This window comes from Rhinatrema bivittatum, chromosome 8 (genome assembly GCF_901001135.1).
Source record: "Rhinatrema bivittatum chromosome 8, aRhiBiv1.1, whole genome shotgun sequence".
Taxonomy (NCBI): domain Eukaryota; kingdom Metazoa; phylum Chordata; class Amphibia; order Gymnophiona; family Rhinatrematidae; genus Rhinatrema; species Rhinatrema bivittatum.
In genome coordinates this window covers 130,093,198-130,115,196 of record NC_042622.1, presented here as the reverse complement: position 1 = coordinate 130,115,196, position 21,999 = coordinate 130,093,198, and the positions used below count along the sequence as shown (strand labels likewise).

Here is a 21,999-nt window from a genome sequence, read left to right as displayed (position 1 = left end):
ACACACAGGCCCTCGAGGGGCGAGTACCTGGATTCAGGATAGACACCTGGAAATAAGCAAAGGGACCCCGAGGAGCGGGTACCCAAGTTAGTAGAACCCAGGAGGGTGAAGATAGCTTCCAGCAGCAGCAGAAGTGGCAGAGCTGCTTCAGACCGGAACGAATCCAATCCGTTGCTAACTCGGCCCCCAAGGTTCGCACCAACACTGCTACAAGACATGAGGCGTGCACGCGTGCCTTAGGAGGCCTCAGGTCAACATGGCGGGACACCGCACCAAAGCCGCTCCGGGGATGCCGGAGGGTGCGGCAAGGAGACGCTACGGATGCCATTCTCCCGAGGCTGGTGGAGAAAGCTGAAATAGAGGTGAGGCATGTCGGGCGAAGCCGTCTGAGACCAACGGACACAACAGCCACATATGCAGGAATTTTAAGTCATGCATGCCTACTATTTAAAATACACTTAGCGCATGTATTATTGCTCCTAATTTTAAGTGGTTACATAAGCAAACATTATTCATGTATCTTCCTTAGGAATTTGCCAGCTTTAATGAGCGCAGCTAAGCAGATTTGAAAACATATGCACATAAAGGAAACAGCCAATTAGTCCACCCGTTTACTCAGTCTATCTCTAGGTCATCCAGTCCCCACTGTTCTTCAGTCTGCACTCCTTCAAGTTTACCCAGACCCCTCACCTAGGCATTTTAGGCCTAAAACGAGCTTTCTTTAGTCTCACACCTCATCAAGAAAGGAAGTAAATAAGCACAGGTAATAGCCCGATGTCTGCTGCTGGTGTGGGATTTAAAATCCATTTTTATGTATGTAAAAGTTGACCCCACCCCGAAATGCCCTAACTCTGCCCCTTTTTTATGTGAGTTGGGCTGCTCGTGCATGTGCATATTCATACATAATTCACCTGTTTTAAAATATGAGTTGTGTGCACTCGACCCAGATACTCATGTATAAGGGCCCAATGCGAGCAACTCTTTTAAAATTCACCCCTTAGTGTACTTGGATTTCAGTAAGGCCTTTGACACGGTTCCACACAGGCTACATAAATAAATTGAGTGCCCTTGATATGGAACCTAATGTGAGTAACTGGGTTAGAAACCTGCTGAGTGAGAGACGATAAAGGTTAGAGCTATATGGAATTACTCTGAGAAGGGCGTTATTAATGTGCCGCAGAGATCAGTCCTGAGACAGGTTCTTTTCAACATTTTCCTGAACGATATAGAGGAAGGATTGTTGGGACCCGTTTGTCTTTTTGCCTAAGATGCAAAAAACTACAACAGGGTAGACAGCTAAGAAGGTGTGGAAAACTTGAAGAGGGATCTAGAAAAATTTGAGGAATGGACTAGAGACTAGCAACTAAGATGTAATGCTAAAAAATGCAGAGTAATGCATTTAGGATGCAAAACCCCAAGGGAGAGGTACAGTATCGGAGGCAAAATTCTTCCAAGCCCAAGGGAGAGGTACAGTATCTGAGGTGAAATTCTTTCAAGCACAAAAGAGGAGAGGGATCCGGGGTGATTCTATGTGATGATCTTAAGGTGGCAAAAAAGGTGGATAAAGTGGCAGCAAAAGCCATAAAATGCTTGGCTACATAGGAAGAGGAATGGCCAGCAGAAAAAGGGAGGTGATATTGCCCCTGGGAAGACCTCATTTAATATACTGTGTACAATTCTGGAGACCACATCTTCAAAAGGATATAAACCAGTTGGAGTCGGTCCAAAGGGTGGCCACTAAAATAAGTGGGTTTATTCTAAAGCATATTGGGATAAACATAAAGAGCTAAACATGTACACCCTAGAGGAAAGGCAAGAAAGGGGCAATATGATAAGTCATTTAAATATCTCAAAGGTTTCCATGCATAGGAGGCTAACCTCTTTCAATGGAAAGGCGGCTCTAGAATGAGAGGCCATGAGATGAGGGTGAAAGGGGTAGACTCAGAAGTAATCTTACGACATATTTCTTTAGAGAGGGCAGTGGATGCATGGAACTGCCTCCCAGTGGAGGTGGTGAAAAAAAATGTTATCTGAATTCAAGAAAGCATAGGATAAATGCAGGGGAGCTCTGAGGAAGTGATGGGAATTGTAAGGGCTAGATAAATTAGATAGATGGGCAGACTAGATGGGCTATATAGCCATTTTCTACCAGAATGTTTCTATTTATATCCAAAAGATTCTACAAGACAGGATGAGGGTTATTCTCATAGCTCTTGCTTGACTGTGTCATCGCAAACGGATCCGGGCAGTTTGAAAGGCGCCAAGCCAGCAGGTGCCGCGCGCCAAAGGGGTGCGACAAAGGGGCACTCCTCTTTGTGCACCCCTTTGTGTTATTTGTTTAATATGCTCCTTGTTATACCTTTTGCTTAATTGTTAAGAACTTTGATTTTGATGATTTTATTTTTGTAATCTCTTAGCCTCAGGCACAAAAATTTTAGATTGTAAGCCCTTTTAGGGGATAGTGAATTACCTATTGTACCTTATTGTAAACTAATGTGATATCTCTTTTTGAAATGAACATCAGTATATAAAAATCGTAAGTAAATAAATAAATAAATGGTACTCTCTCCTCCCCCATCTGTCAGTTCAGCCTCCTATCCAATTGGGAGTATCTCCAACTGTCATCACCTAGGGGTATGGAAAACTCTGCAAACCATTCTTCCTACTTTGGCCCTCACGGCATGGATATTGAGCACACAGTAGTATCTTCCTTGCTGTACCCCAGGGCTGTGGAAGACATTCTAATCTCAGCTAGAAAATCTTTCACTAGGAAGTCCTTCAGTGGAAGAGGTTTTCTACAGGGTACAAGACCAGTCATCTGGACCCCTTCTCCTGTGGTCCCAGAGACTTTCCTCAATATCTCTTCTTCCTCTTGTCATCATACCTCAGCACTTCATTCAAGTTGCATCTCAGTGCCATTGTAGCTTATCACCAAAAGATGGAAGGAGCTCCTATCTCTGTCCACCCTTTAGGGACTATGGCATTCTAAGCCTACAATCGGTAAACTATCACTACCATGGGACCTGAGTTTGGTCCTGGCTCAGCATAAGAAACCTATCTTCAAACCTCTTGATTCAGATGACCTGAAATTCCTTTTCTGGAAGATGGTTTTCCTTGTAGCTGTCACCTTGGATTGAAGAGTGAGCAAATTACAGGTGTTGAACTCTTATTTGTCATACTGTTGATTTTCAAAGACTACATGGACAAAAAGGAGAACGGGCTCCTTACTCCTTGGACTGAGCCCTAACATATTACCTCACCATCAAGTCTCTCAACTGTTCATGTCCTTTGATCCCAATAGACTGAGTAGGGCAGTGGCTAAATGAACTCTTTCCAATTGGCTAGTGAACACAGGCTGGTATACAAATTACTGATTGTCAAATATGAGCCATGGCTATGTCAGTGACTTAACTGAGGACCACTTCAACTGAAGACCTCTTGAAAAGCTGCTAGTCATCTGTTTACACTTTCATGCCCCATTACTGTCTGGACAGTATGTTCCAAAGAGAAAGTGCATTTGGGCTAGTAGTTCTGTGCACCCTGTAGTCCAATCTCCACTGGGAGGGGTCTGGGTTGCCTGTTTAGTAGTTGCTCTGCAAGGCAACATTCAGCTTGGGACTTCCCACTCATTATGGATGATTTGATCTTGCTTGTTGAAGGAGAAAGCAAAGTTGCTTATCTCTAACAGGGGTTCTCCATAGACAGCAGGATAAATCAGCTATACATTGATTACCCACCCACTTCCCTGGAGAGTTGACTACTCAGCTTAAGCTTAATGCTCTGGAAGATACTGAGAGGTCACAAGTAGGGATGGTGCGTGGGAATTCCAGTGCATGCTCAGAAAGACTTCTGTCAGTTGGGTTGTGTGATCATCATTAGATGACATCACACACTTTTTATGGCTGATTTATCCTGCTATGAAGAATACCCATTATAGTAAGCAACTTTGCTTTTTCAGTTTACTAATGGTGAAAAGTAAATATTTTCTTTCTTTCAGGGCAAACGAGGCAAAGCAGGTCAGAGGTCTCCTAGAGGCCCAAGAGGACCAAAGGTGAGGAGTAGCAGTTATGTTAATAAGCATTTGAGCAGTTTGTGAGTATTCATTGGGCATTTAGGAAAAATTAGGACAAATCTGGGCATTTAAACAATACCTTTCCCTGAGGCTGGAGTAGACCATGCAATAAGAGGAAGGGTAGCTAATGTTTGAAAACTTGATTCCTGGCAATAAGGCAATTTGAGACTTAATCTCAGAAGGTTCTTTTTCCCTTTCAGATCCTTCTTTCTGAGCTCTAAGACATGAAAGACCAGGGCTATTGCAAGGGGTCAAGGGGAAGGCAAGCAGTGCAATTGCCTGAAGTGCCAAGCTGATCTTTTGAGTCTGTAACCACACAAGCTGGAAAGGAAAGATGGCACTAAAAGCAGTCCTTGCTTGGGGTGCTTTCTTGTCTAATGGCTGCCCTGTCCAAGACTACCAGATCTTACAAGCACCTACTGAGTTGTCTGACCTGCCTCCCACTTCCCAGTGCTGAGTTTCACAAAGTGACAACCTGAGGTATCAGGAAACAAGCAGGGACTCTGATGGCATGCAGGCGCTCTGTCACCATGGCAGTTCACTCCTCCTCCTGTTCCTCCTCTCCCTGATGACACCTTCCTCAGATTAGACAGGAAGCAGCCATTACCAGTGCCAGCTAGGAGAGAAGGAAAAAGAGGAGTGGGCCACAATGGGACAGTGCACTTGCTGCCTCAGCTTGCCTGTTTGCTGGCACTTCAATTGCCCTCAGAGCTTTCTGAGGGCAATTTTCAAAAGCGACTTGGATAAAAGCTAATTTACCTGGGTAAACTTACTGTTTGAAAATTGCCCACCCTCATTGCAGGTAAAACTTTGTGTTCCAGAGAGCAGAGTTGGATCATGGAGGCAATAATGCTTGTAATTTTACATTTTCAAAATTATGCGCAGTTTTCTTTGGAAATAGTACCTGCAGAAAAAACAGGTGAAAATATCTGTTGATAATGTTTCCCAAGGCAATTTTCAAAAAGAAAGCATGCAAGGACTTTCTCAAAATACTCATAGGCATTTGCATCTGCTTTTTCTGTGGGTATTTTCCATGGAATGTCATGTACATAGATTTGAAAATGCAATCTGTGTGTTTTTTCCTCCCCCTACTTACATTATCCTGGAAACACCTCATAATGCAGCTAAAAGTACATGTGTTGTGGAACCCCATGCTTACTGCTCCTTTCTTGTTCTGTACTCCTACTGTGTAGGAAATGCCATTGTTGACTTGAGGTAGGCGGGATTGTGTGTATACTTTAACTTTCTGTCTCTGCCATTGCTCTCCCCTCCCCTTTCCCACAACCCCTGCTCCCTAAATTCAAAAATCCAAATATGGGCTCTCCCCCTCCCAAAAACTATTCTCCCCTTTCAGATTCCTCTCTTCCCAATCTCTCTCTTCTCTGATTTCTCTCCCATCACCCTTTTTTCAGAAACCTGTACCACCATCTCCCATTCTTTTAGGTGTTTTCTCCTTTCTGTCATACAGTAGGCAGGGGGGTAGGCTCTTGGTCATTGTAGTTGCTTCTCCCGTTTGTTTCCTCTCTGAGAATGAGGCATAAATGCAAGGAGGAGGAAAAACTGCCACAGGATGAAGCAGCACACAAGCTCTCCTTGTATCCCCATGCTGCCAGCTTGCTGTTGAACTGGCTAGCAGTTGCTGGCTGGGTGGAAGCTGTGGGAACAAGTTCTTGTGTGACTGGCCAGATGGGCTGTGCTGCCACTCCTTTTCTGCCCAGGACCAAAGTGAGACAAAGACAAGCACTGCCTCTCTTCCAGTAGAGTTGGCGATTCTGGCGGAGCGTGGGAGGATAAATGTAAATAGGGAATCTGAGTTAGTCTGGGAGCGTCAACAACCCTAGGAGAGGGAATATCACTTCACATTTTTCTCCCTCCCCGACTTTACACACTAACACACACTCCAGTGTTGTTGAAACTTAGATTATAGGTTTCAATCTTGAATTCACTGCTCTTCAGCAACTTAATCTTGTGAAGTATTTCCACACCTTCTTTCTTCTAAATGGAATCCTAGTTGAATTCTCATGCACTAGCTTTGGATGGATCATAATCCTAATGCCTTTTTATTTGATTTACACATTGGCTTGCTTCTTTTGCCAGTGAAGTAAGGACCAAAGGTATGGGAGGATGTGACTTTTTTTGTCTTGCTGTTAAGAACAGAAGGATTTATTCTTTATTTCAGGGCCTTGTAGGAGAAATAGGCCTAGAGGGGCCACAAGGACCACAAGGACCCTATGTAAGTAGAGGCTTTAGAATGGAATACCTACTGGAAACAAGATTTTCCTGATGTGTTTTTAGAAGACTTTAATAGATGTGACCAATGTCTTTGCAGGATAAACTTAAATAGCATAATGAGGAAGGATCTGGGTCTAACATTGTTAAGCCCCCTTCTTTTACCATGCCACTCATAATGCTTTTGCTTCTAAAATATGGGGTCCTAGCCATATTAACCTTTGCTGTTTTACTCTCCAGTGCCTGTTAATTTTGGTATAAATTGCTGAAGTGTGGGTCAGCCATGAGATAAGTCTCGGAGGGTTCTTGGAGTCTCCTTCAATCTCTGTAACTTTCCCTACCTGCCCCCATTACAATAAGTGCTTGACTAACCATTTAAATGCTGCCATCTTTCTTGCTGAATTCTGACCCCAGCTGACAGAACCAATTGTACACCTCCATATGGTTCTTTTAACTCGGTTTGAGACACATGGTGCCATAGGTCTTGCAGTAACCAATGTAATGGAAACCAAGAATTAGAGCAGAGTTGCACACAAGCACTGCCTCTCTTCTGATTATGGGGCTAAAGGGTGTTTGGAGGTGGGGTTGATATGTTGTTTGGGGAACAGAAAAGGGTGCAGACAAGTAGGAGTGTTGGGTAAAGGAGCAGCAGAGCATTAGCAGCAAGAAAGCAAGAGAAAGACATGAAAACATAGTACAGACCAGGAGCAATAGTATAGCCAATGTGTACCACCCTACTCTGAGCTATAACTATGGGTTGCTCTTCACAGGGTATTCCTGGATTGAGAGGAGAGAAGGGAGAGCCGGGTCCCAAAGGACAGAAGGTAGGGGAGAAGTGTTTCTCAGCATCAGTGAAATTTGTATTCCACTCACTTAATACTTATTTTCCGAGTGCTACTGAATGTATGCAGCACTGTACAATGACAATAAGTCCCTTCCCCAAAGAGCTTACAATCTAAATTAGTATCTGAGGCAACAAGAGGTCCCAAGTTGGGTCATAAGAAGTGTCAGTGGGACAAGCAGGATTAAAACCTTGGCTCCCAGCACATTGCTCTACAAATAGGCCACTCATCCATGCCAGGTTTCAGTGCTTTTGGTGCACACCTCTAGAATCAGAGCAGATAATTTGGTATTATACTTTTTCATTTTAAACAATGAGTAAAATATTAAAAATAAATCTAAAAGATTTACTGAAAAATGTGGGTTTTAGAGTGTGTGTTTGAGAAAGTTCATCATGGGCCCCCTCACCCCATGCATTACTTACAAATTATTCCTTTTTTGGCTATATCAATTTCACAGCCCCAGCCAGGTTAGCTCTATTCTGTGTTATAAATTTGGGTGACTAATACATTTTATTAATTATGTTTTAGAGAATTTCATGACTTGCAAAATGAGACTGCTAGAGCAGCATCACACAGCAAACCACCGGTGGGAAGCATGCAATCAGCTTAGCAGGAGTATTGGAAGCTAGGGCACATGAGATAAAACTCAGTGGTTAAAATATTATTTCTCACAGGACAAGCAGGATGGTAGTCTTCACATTTGGGTGACATCACAGGATGGAGCCCTATACGGAAAACGTTTCTGTCAAAGTTTCTATAAAGCTTTGACTGACCATTGTTTAATATATCGATGTCATCGATAACCAGGACACTTCCATTGATGCCATCGTCAATTCCATCGGTGCCATCATCAATTCCATCGATGCTCAGGTTGATTCAATCGGTGGCATCGATGCCCGGGTCGATTCCATCGATGGCATCGATGCCAATGTCGATTCCATCGTTGCCAGTGTCTATTCCATCGATGGCATCGATGCCGATACCATCGGTGCCCATGTCGGTGCCATCGATGCCCATACTGGTACCATCGATGCCATTGGTGCCCAAGTCAATCCCATCGATGCCTGGCCATGCCGTCGACGCCCCTGACCATGCCACCAATGCCGTCGGCGCCCGCCTCCATAATTCGATGCCGTCGACACCCACGTCGTTTCCATCGATGTCTTCGACGTTCCTATCGATGCGGTCATTGACGCCGTCGATGCCGGCATCATTTTTTCCAATGCCAACGATGTTTTTCGATTTCTCGATGCCACATCGTTTCCATAGATATCTACACCGATGCCATCAGTGCTTTCGTCACTGTTATCCTTGCTCTGCCCGGGTCATCGATGTTTTTTCATATATATATTTTTGATGATGCCCTCGAGGCCGTTTCGGCCGCCATCGACACCGTCAATACCGACATAGCACCTCCACGTAATGCCCTCGCCTAAACACAGTGCTCCAAGCTTTGGGTTCTTCTTAAAGCCCCGTATTAGCCTACAACACTATATAGTGCCAGGAGCAGTGCAGGCATGCTGACAGTCCGTCAACCTTCACCATCCAAGACAGCGAGGGCATCCACCTCGGCGCTGAGGAAAGACCGGGCCGAGCACCATGGCACTCATTGTCACTGGCACAGTGACCGTCCGCCACCGACGCCATCCAGCACATCGGTGCTATCCTTCTCGGTGCTGGAGAATGCCCGGGCCAATCAACAACACCACTGCCATCGCCACTGTTCCACACAGTGCTGGCAGTCCTTGGTGCTCCAGAAACATCGGAACAAGTTCCGAAGAATTCTGGACTGGCGTCATGACACATCGAGCCGCTGCAACGAGGGCTGGGTTCACGAGTCATAATGGCGTGCCCCACCAACATCGGTGCGGGATTGTGGCCCTCCACAAATTACTGTGGTAGCGCCAGCCATGCTCAGCCTGTCTCCTCTACACCTGCGCTACCATACCAGGTTTCAGAGTTGAGATGGACGTTACGTCCGACAGGCTACCCCTCAATGACTCCTGAAATCCAGGGAGCCATCAATCTTCACCGGCTCGTCCTTCGGCGATCCACGTTGAATGGTAAGTAGTCTAATCCCGCTTCAGTGGCATCCCCATTGAGATCTGTTCTCTAATTCGGACCACATGGTTCAAAACGTTCAACCCCTTCTGAGTCAGCTTACCATGGATTATCCGCTGATCAAGCCGCCTCTGTTTTCACTAGTCACAGAATGAGACATGTAATTCGTGCTTATAAGACTCATATGTTCTCCGTTCGAGCCTTTCCATTCCTCTCACTTAACAGTCTGCCATGGGGAACTCTTTCCCTCATAGACATCACTTCTACCAACAGTCCTAAGTCTGAGTTTTGGACTTTTATTTATTAACTGCTATCTGTAATAAGTTATAAGTTATCTGTAATAATTTTAATTTTAATTTAAGTCTTTCTTAGCTTATCTATAAGTTCTTCAAAGTTAGCCCCGTTATTTGTACCTTCCTACCTGTTTGATGTAATTTCCAACTTTGTTTTATGTAAACCGACGTGATATGTACCAGTACATGAACATCGGTATATAAAAGCCTTTAAATAAATAAATAAATAACAGGGTCAGTGAGTTACACACCTTGTTACATACTCACCCAACCCTGCGTTCCTCCATAACCGAGTGGTTTTACGTTTTCAACTTCATATCCTTCTTAAGGTACACAATGCATCTCACCTTACTCAGAATATACCCTGCCCACTTTCCCAACACCTCTCTCTCTCGCCAAAGCGAGAGGGTTTTTCCACTCCTTGGACAGTAATAGTGCACTTGCATTCTATCTAGATCGCACTACATTCCATAGGAATTCCACCTAACTCTTTCCTTCTGTGGCAAGAGTCAAGCTGCGAGTTCCAGTGGGCAAACAGACCTATTCCTCCTAATTGACGGTCTGTAACTCTTTTTCCTACCAACAAGCAGGCATTTCACTACAACACTGTGTGTAACCACACTCTGTTCCATCTGTCCCAGCCTCCATAGCTTACCTTCGGCCGGTGCTGCTTGTACATATTTATCAGGCTGCGACCTGGAGCTCTCTCCATACCTTTGCAGCCATTATTGCTTACATATGACTAGCCGCCATGCTTCATGTTTGGCCAGTCCGTCTACTCCTATTCTTTTCAGTTTAACTACCCAACATCCTTCCACCAACCCGTTAAGGGTTTCAGGATGCCCTCCGTTTCAAATTCCACCCCCGTCATTGCGCCTTTTGCGCGTCTTGGGTGCATTTGGTGCACTCTCAGGCTCCTCAGCTCGGTACTCACCCATATGTATTTTACCCTATGTATTTTACCATAGTATTTTACCCTTGGAACCCGTTATTTATGTAAAGCCTGTAGCTGTTAAATGTTTTTCTTACTGTATAACCTGTTATATGTAAAGCCTGTTGCTAATTTATTGTTTTACTGTAAACCGAGGTGATGTATAACTCTACGTACCGCGGTATATAAGAATCTATAAATAAATAAATAAATAAATAAATAAATATGTGAGGACTACCATCCTATTTCACATCCATGATTATAGAACAGTGCTCCAAGCAATAATATTTGCGAAAATTGATTACTGCAACTCGATCCTACTAGGCCTCCCATCATCACATACTAAACCGCTCCAAATGATACAGAACACCGCAGCAAGAATTCTAACAAACAAAAGAAGAAGAGATCACATTACACCAGTCCTTAAAGACCTACACTGGTTACCAATCCACTACAGAATAATTCATAAATCCCTCACCACAATCTACAAGAATATCCATGGACTGGCTCCACTCCATCTACAAATAGCTCTTAAAAAACACTCCTCCATCAGACCCATCAGAGAAGCATATAGAGAATATCTACAGGTACCACACAACAATACCACACAACATATAACATTGAGAGATCGGGCCTTCTCCACAGCAGGTCCCCCACTGTGGAACTCCATCCCCCTAGAACTAAGACAGGAACCATGTCTTCATGAAAGCATTTCCGGACCCTTAAAGATTCACTACCATCAAATGCAGCAGCATTACTGAACATTTCCTATTAAACTGAAACAGTCACTATCTACCAATCACTACAATGTTTTACTTCTTGTTAAACTTTTTATCTTTCCTCGAACTCTAATCCCAGTTAGAATGACCCCCGTTTTATTGTAACTTTTTCTTCCATGCACTTGTTTTACTTTTAATGTATACTCTTATGTTATTAGTTATTTACGTTATAATGTATTTCTCACCCCTTGTTTTATGTAAACCAACATGATACGAACTCCGTGAATGCCGGTATAGAAAAATACAAATAAATAAAATAAAATAAATCCTGCTTGTCTTGTGAGAAAGCAAATGTTGCTTACCTGTAACAGGTGTTCTCACTGGACAGCAGGATGTTAGTCCTCACGAAACCCACCCACCACACCGCAGAGTTGGGTCTGAATACGTTTTTACGTTTATTTTAGTTTCGCTTGTGCTTTTAGCTATAATTGCAGGCTGAGCATGCTCAGTGCACTCAGTGTGCCAGTGTCAGTCAAAGCTTTATAGAAACTTTGACAGAAAAGTTTTCCGTACAGGGCTCCATCCTGTGATGTCACCCATATGTGAGAACTAACATCCTGCTATCCTGTGAGAAAACCTGTTACAAGTAAGCAACATTTGCTTTTTTTGTGTTTTGTTGTGTTTTGTTTTTGTAGGAACATGAGCAAGTCACATTATATTCTTCCACCTTACTTTACCCAACTTGTTATTAATTTTAATAATTAGGCTGTTTCCTCTTTCTTTTACCCTTTATAAACTGTTCAACAAATCAGGAATAAAAGTGGAAACAAGACCTTTCACCCAGAAGTAGCTGAATATAAATTTTAAAGCAGCAAACTTCCTCTGTCAGATTTTAACAAACCAGCATAAAATGTCAACACAGAAGTGATCAGGGGCACCATTCGCTATGACCACAAGGGATCCGTGCCCTAAGACCTGGTTCCCCTCTCCTCTCCCCCCCTCCCTGTGGACTTTTAAGCTTGCACCTGAGACTACCTCTACCTGCCTCTTTCTCTTTCTTACCTCCCTTCTCTTTTCCTCAGCCTGTTTGTAACCCAGCCTCTCCTCCTCCTGTTGTGCTAATGCCCCTTCTTTAGTGCCTATGAACTTCACTCATCCACTGTATGAACCGAGCAGCTCTGTATCTTCTGAGTCCTGCATAGTTCAAACAGTGAATCATTAAACCGTGCAGATGCCAAACAAGAGGCATCAGCGCAGCAGAAAGTAGGCAGGAGCATTATTTATGAGAAAAAAGGAGGGGCAGTCACAGGAACAAATTTAAAGGTCCAGTTAAGGAGAGAACGGGGACTCAGGAGAACACAGGAGAAGGGATCAAGGACTCCCAAATTTGATAAATGGGTTAGGAGGAGGAGAGAGTGGAGCATTCCAGATTGCTAGATTTAGGGGGAGAGTCGAGTCTCAGGGTGTCTTCTGCAAACCCCTGTGACACTGGGGCTTGACTGGGTGTGTTAGAAAAATAAATCTCTGCTCTATTCCAGTCCTGTTTGGCTGGAGAATGAGGCCCCCAGTGCTGTACTAGGAGATTCACAGGCTCCCAGGTAAGGGATCCTCTTCACAGAGTCCTTTCATGGGTCTAACAAGTCCACCTGGGAATGTTCCATTTAGGGGACTGTAGGAGGAAAAGGCACACAATGGAACATGGCTGGCTTGTGTTTTCCTGGAAGTTATATGGGGGACTAATGGTCCTCTTTTTCAAAGAGTGGAGCAGAATAACAATGGGCCAGTAAGTCCTGACAGTCGTAAGAGATGGCTATGCCTTAGAATTTGCTCGTCTGGCCCATGAAACCTACAAGTTTCTCTCTTGCATCTCCAATGTCAGTTACATCACTGGAATCTGTCTTCCCCATGCCTCCAGGGAGAGAGGCAGAAGAGGGTATCCCAGATATTTCAGAGTTCTGAAGCAGGAATGCACCTATCGGCCATTTCTAGATCTGAAGAGGGTAAGTGTTCAGTGATTGCAGCCATCCATAAAGGGGAGTTCTTGGCTTCTCGGGATCTCACAGAAGCATGTTTCCATATTCCCATCTGGGAGGAGCATCAGAAATTCCTTCACTTCATGGTGCTGGGAGAACATTTTCAGTCTTGCACACTCTTGTTTGGGGTAGTGTCAGCACCTCAGATGTTCACTATGGTGATGGTGGTAGTGATTGCAGCTCTATGAAAGGAAAGCATTTAGTGCAACCTTATCTGGATGACTGGCTAATTTGGGAAAAGTCAAAAGACCTTTGAAGCAGTGGGTTCACTGCGTCATGCAGATGTTTCAGACCCGGGTGAATCTGATAAAGCACCACGATCCGGACCCAGTCGCTGGGATACCCAGCTCCAATACTGGACTACACAAGGGTTTCTCATGGAAGTCAGGGTGCTGAAGTTGCAGTCATAGGTCTACTGGTTATTGCAACGTTTGGTACCCAAAGTTGTGGATTATTTGCAGGTCCTGGGTTCTATGGCTTCTACGCTAGGTTCCCTGGAATTTCATGCATTTGAGGCATCTTCAGATGGAACTTCCATCCTAATGGAACCCTTGGTCAGAGGAGTTCCAACTGCAGCTGCCACTGCAGGGGAGCTCTATGTCCAGTGTCTCCTGGTGGTTTTCTCAGGCCATTTGAAGCTGGGCATAGACTTGAAGATCCCGGAGGGGTTGATAGTGACCACTGATGCCAGTTTGAAGGGCTGGGAAGACATTTGCCACAGTCAAGTGGCATAGGGTCAGTGACAGCAGAGAAGGCATCATGGTCTATCTGTCATTTGGCGATGAGGGTGGTCCACAACGTGTTACTTGCCTTTCTTCCATGGTAACACGATTGGGTGGTGAGAGACCTATTGGATAATGCAATGCCAGTGGCTTATATCAACCGCTAAGGGGGAACCAGGAGTATCATGGTATCTTGGGAGGCCCAGGAGCTTTATTGCTGGACAGAGCCACCTCTGGTGGTACTGGCAGCATCTCATGTCACCAGCGTGGACAGCATTCTGGTGGACTTTCCAGGTCAACAGGTGCTGGACCCCGGATAATGGGGCTGGTAGAAGAGGCAATGGCACTCAAATGGCATCAAAACAGAAGGTCCAAGCATCCCGATGTTTGTCATAGGCAGGGATGTCAGAGTGGAGGGACTTGATGATGCGCCTCTCTCTTGGTCACATGGGAGTCTGCTGTATGTCTTCCCTCCCTGGACACTAATAGGAAGGATGCTAAGGTGTATCGAGACACACACAGGTAAAGTGATCCTCATAGCTCTGGAGTTGCTGCATTGCCTGTGGTTTGTGGACTTGTGAAATCTGGAAGCAGGCGGTCCTCTAAGGCTCGGCATCTTCCCAAGTTGCTCCATCAAGGACCAATCTGCTTGGATCATGCTTTGTCTTGCAGCTTGGCTGTTGGAAAGGAACTACTTGCGATTGAGAGGCTATTTGGAGGAAGTCATTACCTGGCCTGTGTTAGGGGGTAGAAAGTGTTTGAGACATGATGTCTCTGAGAGGGTATTGCATCGCTTTGAGCATCATTGTATCATGTTCTGGATTTTTTGTAGAATAATTTCAATATGGTCCACTGTTTGCGCATTGAAGAAGGTGAAACTGAAGGACCTTATGCTACAAGTAATCTTTTTAATGGCCATTGGTTCAACCAGGAGGGTTTCACATCTTCAAGCGTTGTATTGTAGGGATCCTTTCCTTCAGTTTTTGGAGGATAGTGTGTCTTTGCACATGGTGCCTTTCATTTTTACCAGAAGGATTTTCTGACTTTCACTTTAGTCAGACAGTGGAATTTCCCTTGTTTCAGAATTGGGCCTTTTGTGTTCTGCATGCAAGGGAGCTTCATATGTTGGATGTCCGTCAGGTGCTGTTGCGTACCAAAAGGTTACCATCAGTTTGGAGGTTCGATCACCATTTTGTTCTGTTTGGTGGAACAAATAAAGGGAGTAGAGCTTCTAAAGCTACCATTGCTCGATGGCTAAAGGAGGCCATTGTGTCGGCTTATAGTTTCAAAAGGCGAGGGGCTTTGTGTCCATTCTACTAGGGCGCAGACATCGTCCTGGATTGAGTGTCAGTAGGTGTCCTCACAGGAGTTATGTTGGGTGGTGACTTGGTCTTCTCTACCCACTTTCACAAGGTATGACCAACTGAATGTTCAGGCACTGGAAGCGGCTAGTTTGGAGTGTGCTGCAAGCGGGTCTTTCGGATTCCTGCCCAGTTTAGAAGAGCTTGGTTACATCCCATGTGTCTGGACTAATCTGGGGTATGAACAGGAAAGGAAAATTTGGTTCTTACCTGCTAATTTCTGATCCTGGAATACCACAGATCAGTCCAAAACCCTGCCCTCTCTGGAAAAACAACTCTGTTTTTCTTCATGTATGTAGTAAAGACATTGTTTTTCAGTTTGGGAATTTTTCAATCTCCTCTATACACGAAAGGCTCAATTTGTAGGCTCAACTTTTTCCCTGCTTGGTTTGGTGGGGGGAAGTTGGCTTATGTTTTTATTTCATCTTGGCTTGGATACAGGTCATACAGAGGGACTTCAGGTGGTAAGCTATCTTATAAGCACAGTGTCAGAAAAGCTTTTCTTCTCTGTCTTCTGCTGGTAGGGATGAAAAACCCATGCATCTGGACAGATCTGTGGTATTCCAGGAATGAAAATTAGCAGGTAAGAACCAATTTTCCTATTGCATGGATCGAGGGAGGAACAGAGATTTGGTGTGGGGAAGAGAGTGGAGACTCGGGATTTATGAGGAAAGTAGATGGGGATTGGGGGCAACCACGACTCAGAGACTGTGGGTGTTCAGAGCAAATTATTGAAATCCACTAGGCAGATTCAGTATGATGTTGAAGGGCCCACTGTTCCACTGTTGGGTCAGGTCTTTCTATTGATTCCTCATGTTCATCTCCATTAGTTGGATAGCTGGAGTCAATCTTCTCCCTTGGAAACCCCTGGTTAAGGGGGTTGTAGGGAATGGTTTAAATGGTTTAAATTATTTGCTTGTTACATTGAATACTGACAGGCTGAAGTCAGCATGGGATCCTAAAAGACAAGGCTTCCCAAACTTGTCCTGGGGACCCTACAGCCGGTCAGGTTTTCAGGATATCCACAATGAATATGCATGAGATAAATGGAGACTCAGGTTTGGGAAGCCCTGCTATAAGGGGTGATGTCAGCAAACCTGTTGTTCTCTGCCTCCATCTGTTGGTATGGGAGAATAAATCCATATGTTTAGACTTGTCTGGTTGGACTCAAGGAAAGAAAATTATTAGGTAAGATTAAATTTCTCCTTTTCTTTCTTGTGTACCTTGTGGGCACCTCTGCAGCATGTTTGCTGTAGGGGAGCATCAGTGTAGTGGTTCTTTTCCTCCTCTTTCCTCCCAGTTATGGTTCCAGCTGGGTAGCCATTCCTCCTTCAACTAGTTGCCAGATTGACAACTGAATTCTTCAGACTGAGGAGCACCCAGATGACTAAAAATCTTAACTCTTCACTGCTTTCTCTTGGGTAGGAAGGATGAATAAAACTACCTTCAAACAAAACACACATACCAAATAAACCACTCAAAAACAATAGAGAGAGGAGTTACCAACCACTGGATGTGAATTGCAAATAAATCTCTTTGTCAAGAGATGCCACTGATGTGCATGCCCAGCACCTTTCAACAATGGTATAAAACATGTATTTTTATCTTTATCTTTATTGGAATGTGTGAGTCACCAAATCACTAAGTGATGTACAGATAAACATACATATATTTTCAGAGGTGTCTCCTACGATATGAGCAAGGGTTTTCTGTCTCCATATGGATGAAGCTTGGTAAGAGGTTGGTGTTCAGGGAATGATGGGATCCCTGTTGGGATCAAATTATCATGGTGATTCCCCATCACATGTCATGTAGGATGACTTCCTGATGACAGCTGCATAGGGTTGTAAAAGATTGTTTTGGGGAGGGAGAGGGGTAAGCTGTTGAACATGATTAAGTTGCTTAATTATCAAAACCTCTGCCGGACCTCTGAAAGTGAATCAAATGTCTGCTACTGTCTTTTATATCCATCTATGATGGTTTTCTCTTGTTTTTGATAAGATTCTTACAAGATCTGGCTTTTTTCTCTATATTATACATCGTTATGAACTAATGTTTTTCACATGGAACGACGGTATATAAAACACTCAAATAAATAAATACTTATCATAAAGTTCTTCTATGAAAAAGTTTTGCTGAAAAAGGTTCTGCTGTCATTCAGATTTTGCAGAATACCATTTCATCACTGTTTATTACAATTTCAGTTTATTTCAAGCCAGTATTAAGCTACATATTGCTATAAGCACCTACAGGAGCCCTTTATAGAGTACCCAGGGATTTTCACAGAAAGTTTCCTGAAAGTATATACTGTTCTACAGACCACTGCAGGTCTAGTATTTGAGGGTCATGTCCATGAGATCTAATGCAGAAACAAAGGTCACTGCTTGTCACTGAAAGTGGCCTGTAGTGTGGCAGGCCCAATAACCCACACTGTGGCTATGGTAATGCCTTCACTGACTCAGAATTTCCTTTCTGTCTTCCAGGGTGATAAAGGCATTATGGGATACCTGGGACCCCAAGGAGATGATGGTCTAAAGGTGAGGTAGTGGGATTGTTTTTTATATAATAGTTTTCCTATTCAATCTTCTGTTTTCCTCTTTCTGTTCCAGCTTTCTTGTCTTCCTCTGTCTAATACTGTCTCTCTCACAGGTGCTATGATGTTCACCTATCTTCTTGCTTCCTGTTTTTCAGGGTAGGCAAGGACCTACAGGTGTTCCTGGCAAGCCAGGACTGAAAGGTGAACAGGTAAAGACTAAGTCATCCTCTCAACACTGAAGGTTTCCCTAGTATATGCTGTCAGCACCCTCTAAAACCTTGCAGATAGATACATATGACTGCTTTACATGGCGGGGGTGGGGGGGAGGGGAGGGGGAATTAACCCAGGTGTCCAGACTGGTGAGGATAAGAAGATATAATGTATGCCATCTTCCTTCACAGGGTGATATTGGTTCTCTTGGTCTGCAGGGCTTGCCAGGGTTACCAGGAATGCCAGTAAGTATCTGTGTGTCCCTGAATTTATGTGCAAAACATGTTATTACAGTAATAAAAGGGGAAAGGTAGAACCGGGCATAAAAAATCTTGGGTCTACAGTACTTATACTTTTTTCCTAAACTATTGATGATGACCAAGCAGTAGTTCCTAGATAGCTGGGGGGACTAGCTTCTGACTGTGGATGCCACAAAGCCTGCTAATAAAGCTATAAAATGAAGCATTAGCTAGTGCTTTGCTCAGCCTTTCACACTCTGCTAGTAGTGCTCTTACTGGAGGCAGGGCCGGCAGAACCACTAGGCGAGCTAGGCCTGTGCCTAGGGTGCTGAGATTTAGGGGGCGCCGCCGCCGCCGCTCACAGCCATTTCTGGTGGCAGAATTTTGAAAGGTCAAAAAGTGCCCCTTCAAAATTCTTCCCAGCCCTGCCTCCCTATGCCACCCTCCCGACATCCCCCTGGTGGTCCAGCGGAGGGCCCGGGAGTGATCTGCCACTCCCGGGACCTTGGCTGCCACTAACCAAAATGGCATCGGTGGCCTTTAGCCCTACCATGTGACAGGGGCCAACCAATGGCACCGGTAGCCCTGTCACAAGGTAGGGGCTGAAGGCCACTGGCACCATTTTGATTAGTGGTAGCTGACGACCCGGGAGCAGCAGATTGCTCCCGGGCTCCCTGCTGGACCAGGTGTTTTTTGAGGGTTTTTTTAGGGTGGAGGAGAGGTTTGGAGGGTGGGGGAGTGGCGGCATGTGGTCCCTGCCCCTGAAGTCGGGGCTGCGTCCGGGGGTGGCGCAAGGCTGAAGGTGCCCAATCCCCTTGCACCGGCCCTGACTAAAGGATTTGTTCACCCGTAAGCTTTCTGCTGGCTCTAGTTTTAACTTGAGCCCCTGTGATCCTGGTAGAGTAGAATTTCATGATTAGTATCAAGACTGACTGGAGCTTGTGTGCTTTCTCTATTTCTTCTAGGGCTTGTTTGGTATGAAGGTAAGTTTACTTTAAAATAAATTAGTTCAGACAAAAACAAGCAGAGTGATTTACCAGATAGTAGTATGTAATTGTATATCAAAATCCTCTGATGCCTAGTGAACACAGGCTGAAGACAAGGTGTCTTTAACTGGGCTTAATGACAACACATTTTACTGATGGAGAAGGAAAAACAGAGATCATTGTCAGGGCATCATGCTTTGTGCATTGTCAGGGCATCTTGCTTTGTGCATCAAAATCATAAAAATACTTTTTATTTTTGGTTTTTCTTTGTAGGGACTCAAAGGCTTTCAGGGTGCTGAAGGTTTGAAGGGGAAGCCAGGGCTGCCTGTGAGTAAAAGTGACGCACAAGTCTCACACACGTTCAATGGAAAAGCCTTTATAGAGAGATATGCAAGTCTCACACAGAGAGACACATACTGCTTTATGAGGTCTGTGAGAGACAGATACTTCTAAAGCTGAATGGTTTATTTATAATTGTATTATTCAATTTTTCAAAAAGCATTCAAAGCAGAATATAGCGTCAAATTATAAAGCATATCAGTAGCATAGTAGATGATGACAGAAAAAAACGGAAATGGCTCATTATTTATTTATTATTTATTTCAACGCTTTATAACCCATACATTCCATGGGCAGTACACGGCGGCCCATCCAGTCTGCCCAGCAAAGAATTTAGAGTAGTAACTGCCGCTCCATACAGATTACACCTGTGCCTTCTGTTTAGGGTTGTAACTACCCTCTTCCTTCTATTTATGATTGTATTGTGCCTCCAATACAGGTTACCCCATACTTTTCCTAGAAGTACAAAACAATCTTTTCAGTGTGGTTTTAGGATTGTCCACACTGCATGCTATCCTTATATTTTTGTTAACAAATTCTTGGCAATAATGCATCCTGTGTGTTTATCCCATGCTTTTTTACATTCTGCATCTGTCACCTTGGAGTTTCATATTGTGAGCCTTAGTTCTAAAGCTTCCTTTCCATTAAAAAAGCTTGTACCATATATCCCCTGTCTTGCTTTAGTCAAATCTCATTGTGTTCCTGGACTATTCCCGAGGCCGTAGTTCCTTCAGTCTCATCTGATAGGGGTTCCTGAACAAACTTGCATTACTTTGGTTGCCCTTCTCTGAATCAGCTCCAGCCTTTCTATAGCCTTTTTGAGATATGGATTTCAGAGCTGAACACAGTACTCCAGGTGAGGTCTCACCAACAATCCATAAAGAGGCATAATTATCTCCTTTCTTCTTCTGGTTACCTTCTCCCTATGGGGTAGATTTTCAAACCGCGCGATTTGGCCTACTTTTGCTGGCGCATCAGGCGCAAGCAAAAGTACGCTGGATTTTAGTAGATACGCGCGGAGCCGCGCGTATCCGCTAAAATCCGGGATCGGCGTGCGCAAGACTATGGATTCTGTATAGCCGTTCCCTCCGAGGCCGCTCCGAAATCGGAGCGGCCTCGGAGAGAACTTTCTTTTGCTCTCCCCTCACCTTCCCCTCCCTTCCCCTACCTAACCCACCCGCCCGGCCCTGTCTAAACCCCATCCTTACCTTTGTCGGGGGATTTACGCCTCCCAGAGGGAGGCGTAAATCCCCGCGCGCCAGCGGGCCGCTAGCGCGCCGGGACGCAACCTGGGGGCGGGTACGGAGGGCGCGGCCACGCCCCCGGACCGCCCCGGGCCGTAACCCCGCCCCCGGGCCCACCCCCAAAACGCTGCTGACACGCCCCGAAAGCGGCGCTCGGCCCCACCCCCGAAACGCCCCCCTCCGAAAACCCCGGGACTTACGCGAGTCCCGGGGCTCTGCGCGCGCCGGTAGGCCTATGTAAAATAGGCTCACCGGCGCGCAGGGCCCTGCTCGCCTAAATCCGCCCGGATTTGGGCGAGCAGGGCTCTTAAAATCCGCCCCTATATATCTAAGCATCCTCCCAGGTCTTGCCACCTTATCACACTGTTTCACCATCTTAAGATCATCTGACACTGATTATCACACTGAGGTCCCTCTCCTGATCAGTGTAATCAGCTCCTCAACAGCTACCGTTCCTGTTGATTTCTGCACTTTTTTACATTAAATTGTAACTGCCAAATATTAAACCACTCCTCAAGCTTTCTTAGATTACTTTTCATTATTTATCCTCTTTCAAGGATATTCACTCTGTTGCAGATCTCGATATCATCCATAAAAGGCAAGCTTTTCCCTGTAACTCCTCCACAATATTGCTAACAAAGATATTGAGCAGAACTGGCCCTAGCACTGATCCCTGATGTACTCCATTTATCACCTTAATTCTTCAGAGTGAATTAAATTTACTATTACTCTGTCTTCTACCAATCAACCAGTTTCTAATCCAGGCTGCTTAATCTGGTACAAATAACTAGGATTTTATAAATGTTAAACTTCAACATTTTGGGGTAGATTTTAAAAGGTGTGCACGGGTGTACATGTGCGCCTGATTTTATAACATGCTCACGGGGGTCGGCACATGCAAGGGGGTGCACAATTGTGCACCTTGCGCGCGCTGAGCTGCACTGCCTTCCCCCATTCCCTCCCAGGCCTCTCCGAATTCAGAGCGACCTGTGAGGGAACTTCCCTTCCCCCTAGCCTGACTTTCCCACCCCTTCCCCTAAACTTTCCCCCCTAGCCCTACTCTAACCCTCCCCGACCTTTGTCTTACCTTTTGCACCTGCCTCCTGGCAGGCGCAAGTTGTGCGCACCGGCAACCTGCCAGTACATGATCCTCTGACACAGTGGCAATGGCCGCTATCGGAA

At 44.9% G+C, this 21,999-nt stretch overlaps 1 protein-coding gene across 1 annotated transcript in view; it reads left to right on the top strand.

The window, feature by feature from the left end:
- Positions 1-21,999, top strand: part of COL27A1 (collagen type XXVII alpha 1 chain) — a 104,661-nt gene that overhangs the window by 51,068 nt on the left and 31,594 nt on the right. The window contains exons 6-13 of the mRNA XM_029614246.1: positions 3,998-4,051; positions 6,252-6,305; positions 7,072-7,125; positions 17,747-17,800; positions 17,955-18,008; positions 18,201-18,254; positions 19,214-19,231; positions 19,508-19,561. Of these exons, the coding sequence (XP_029470106.1) occupies positions 3,998-4,051; positions 6,252-6,305; positions 7,072-7,125; positions 17,747-17,800; positions 17,955-18,008; positions 18,201-18,254; positions 19,214-19,231; positions 19,508-19,561 (396 nt within the window). The remainder of the gene's footprint in view (positions 1-3,997; positions 4,052-6,251; positions 6,306-7,071; positions 7,126-17,746; positions 17,801-17,954; positions 18,009-18,200; positions 18,255-19,213; positions 19,232-19,507; positions 19,562-21,999) is intronic.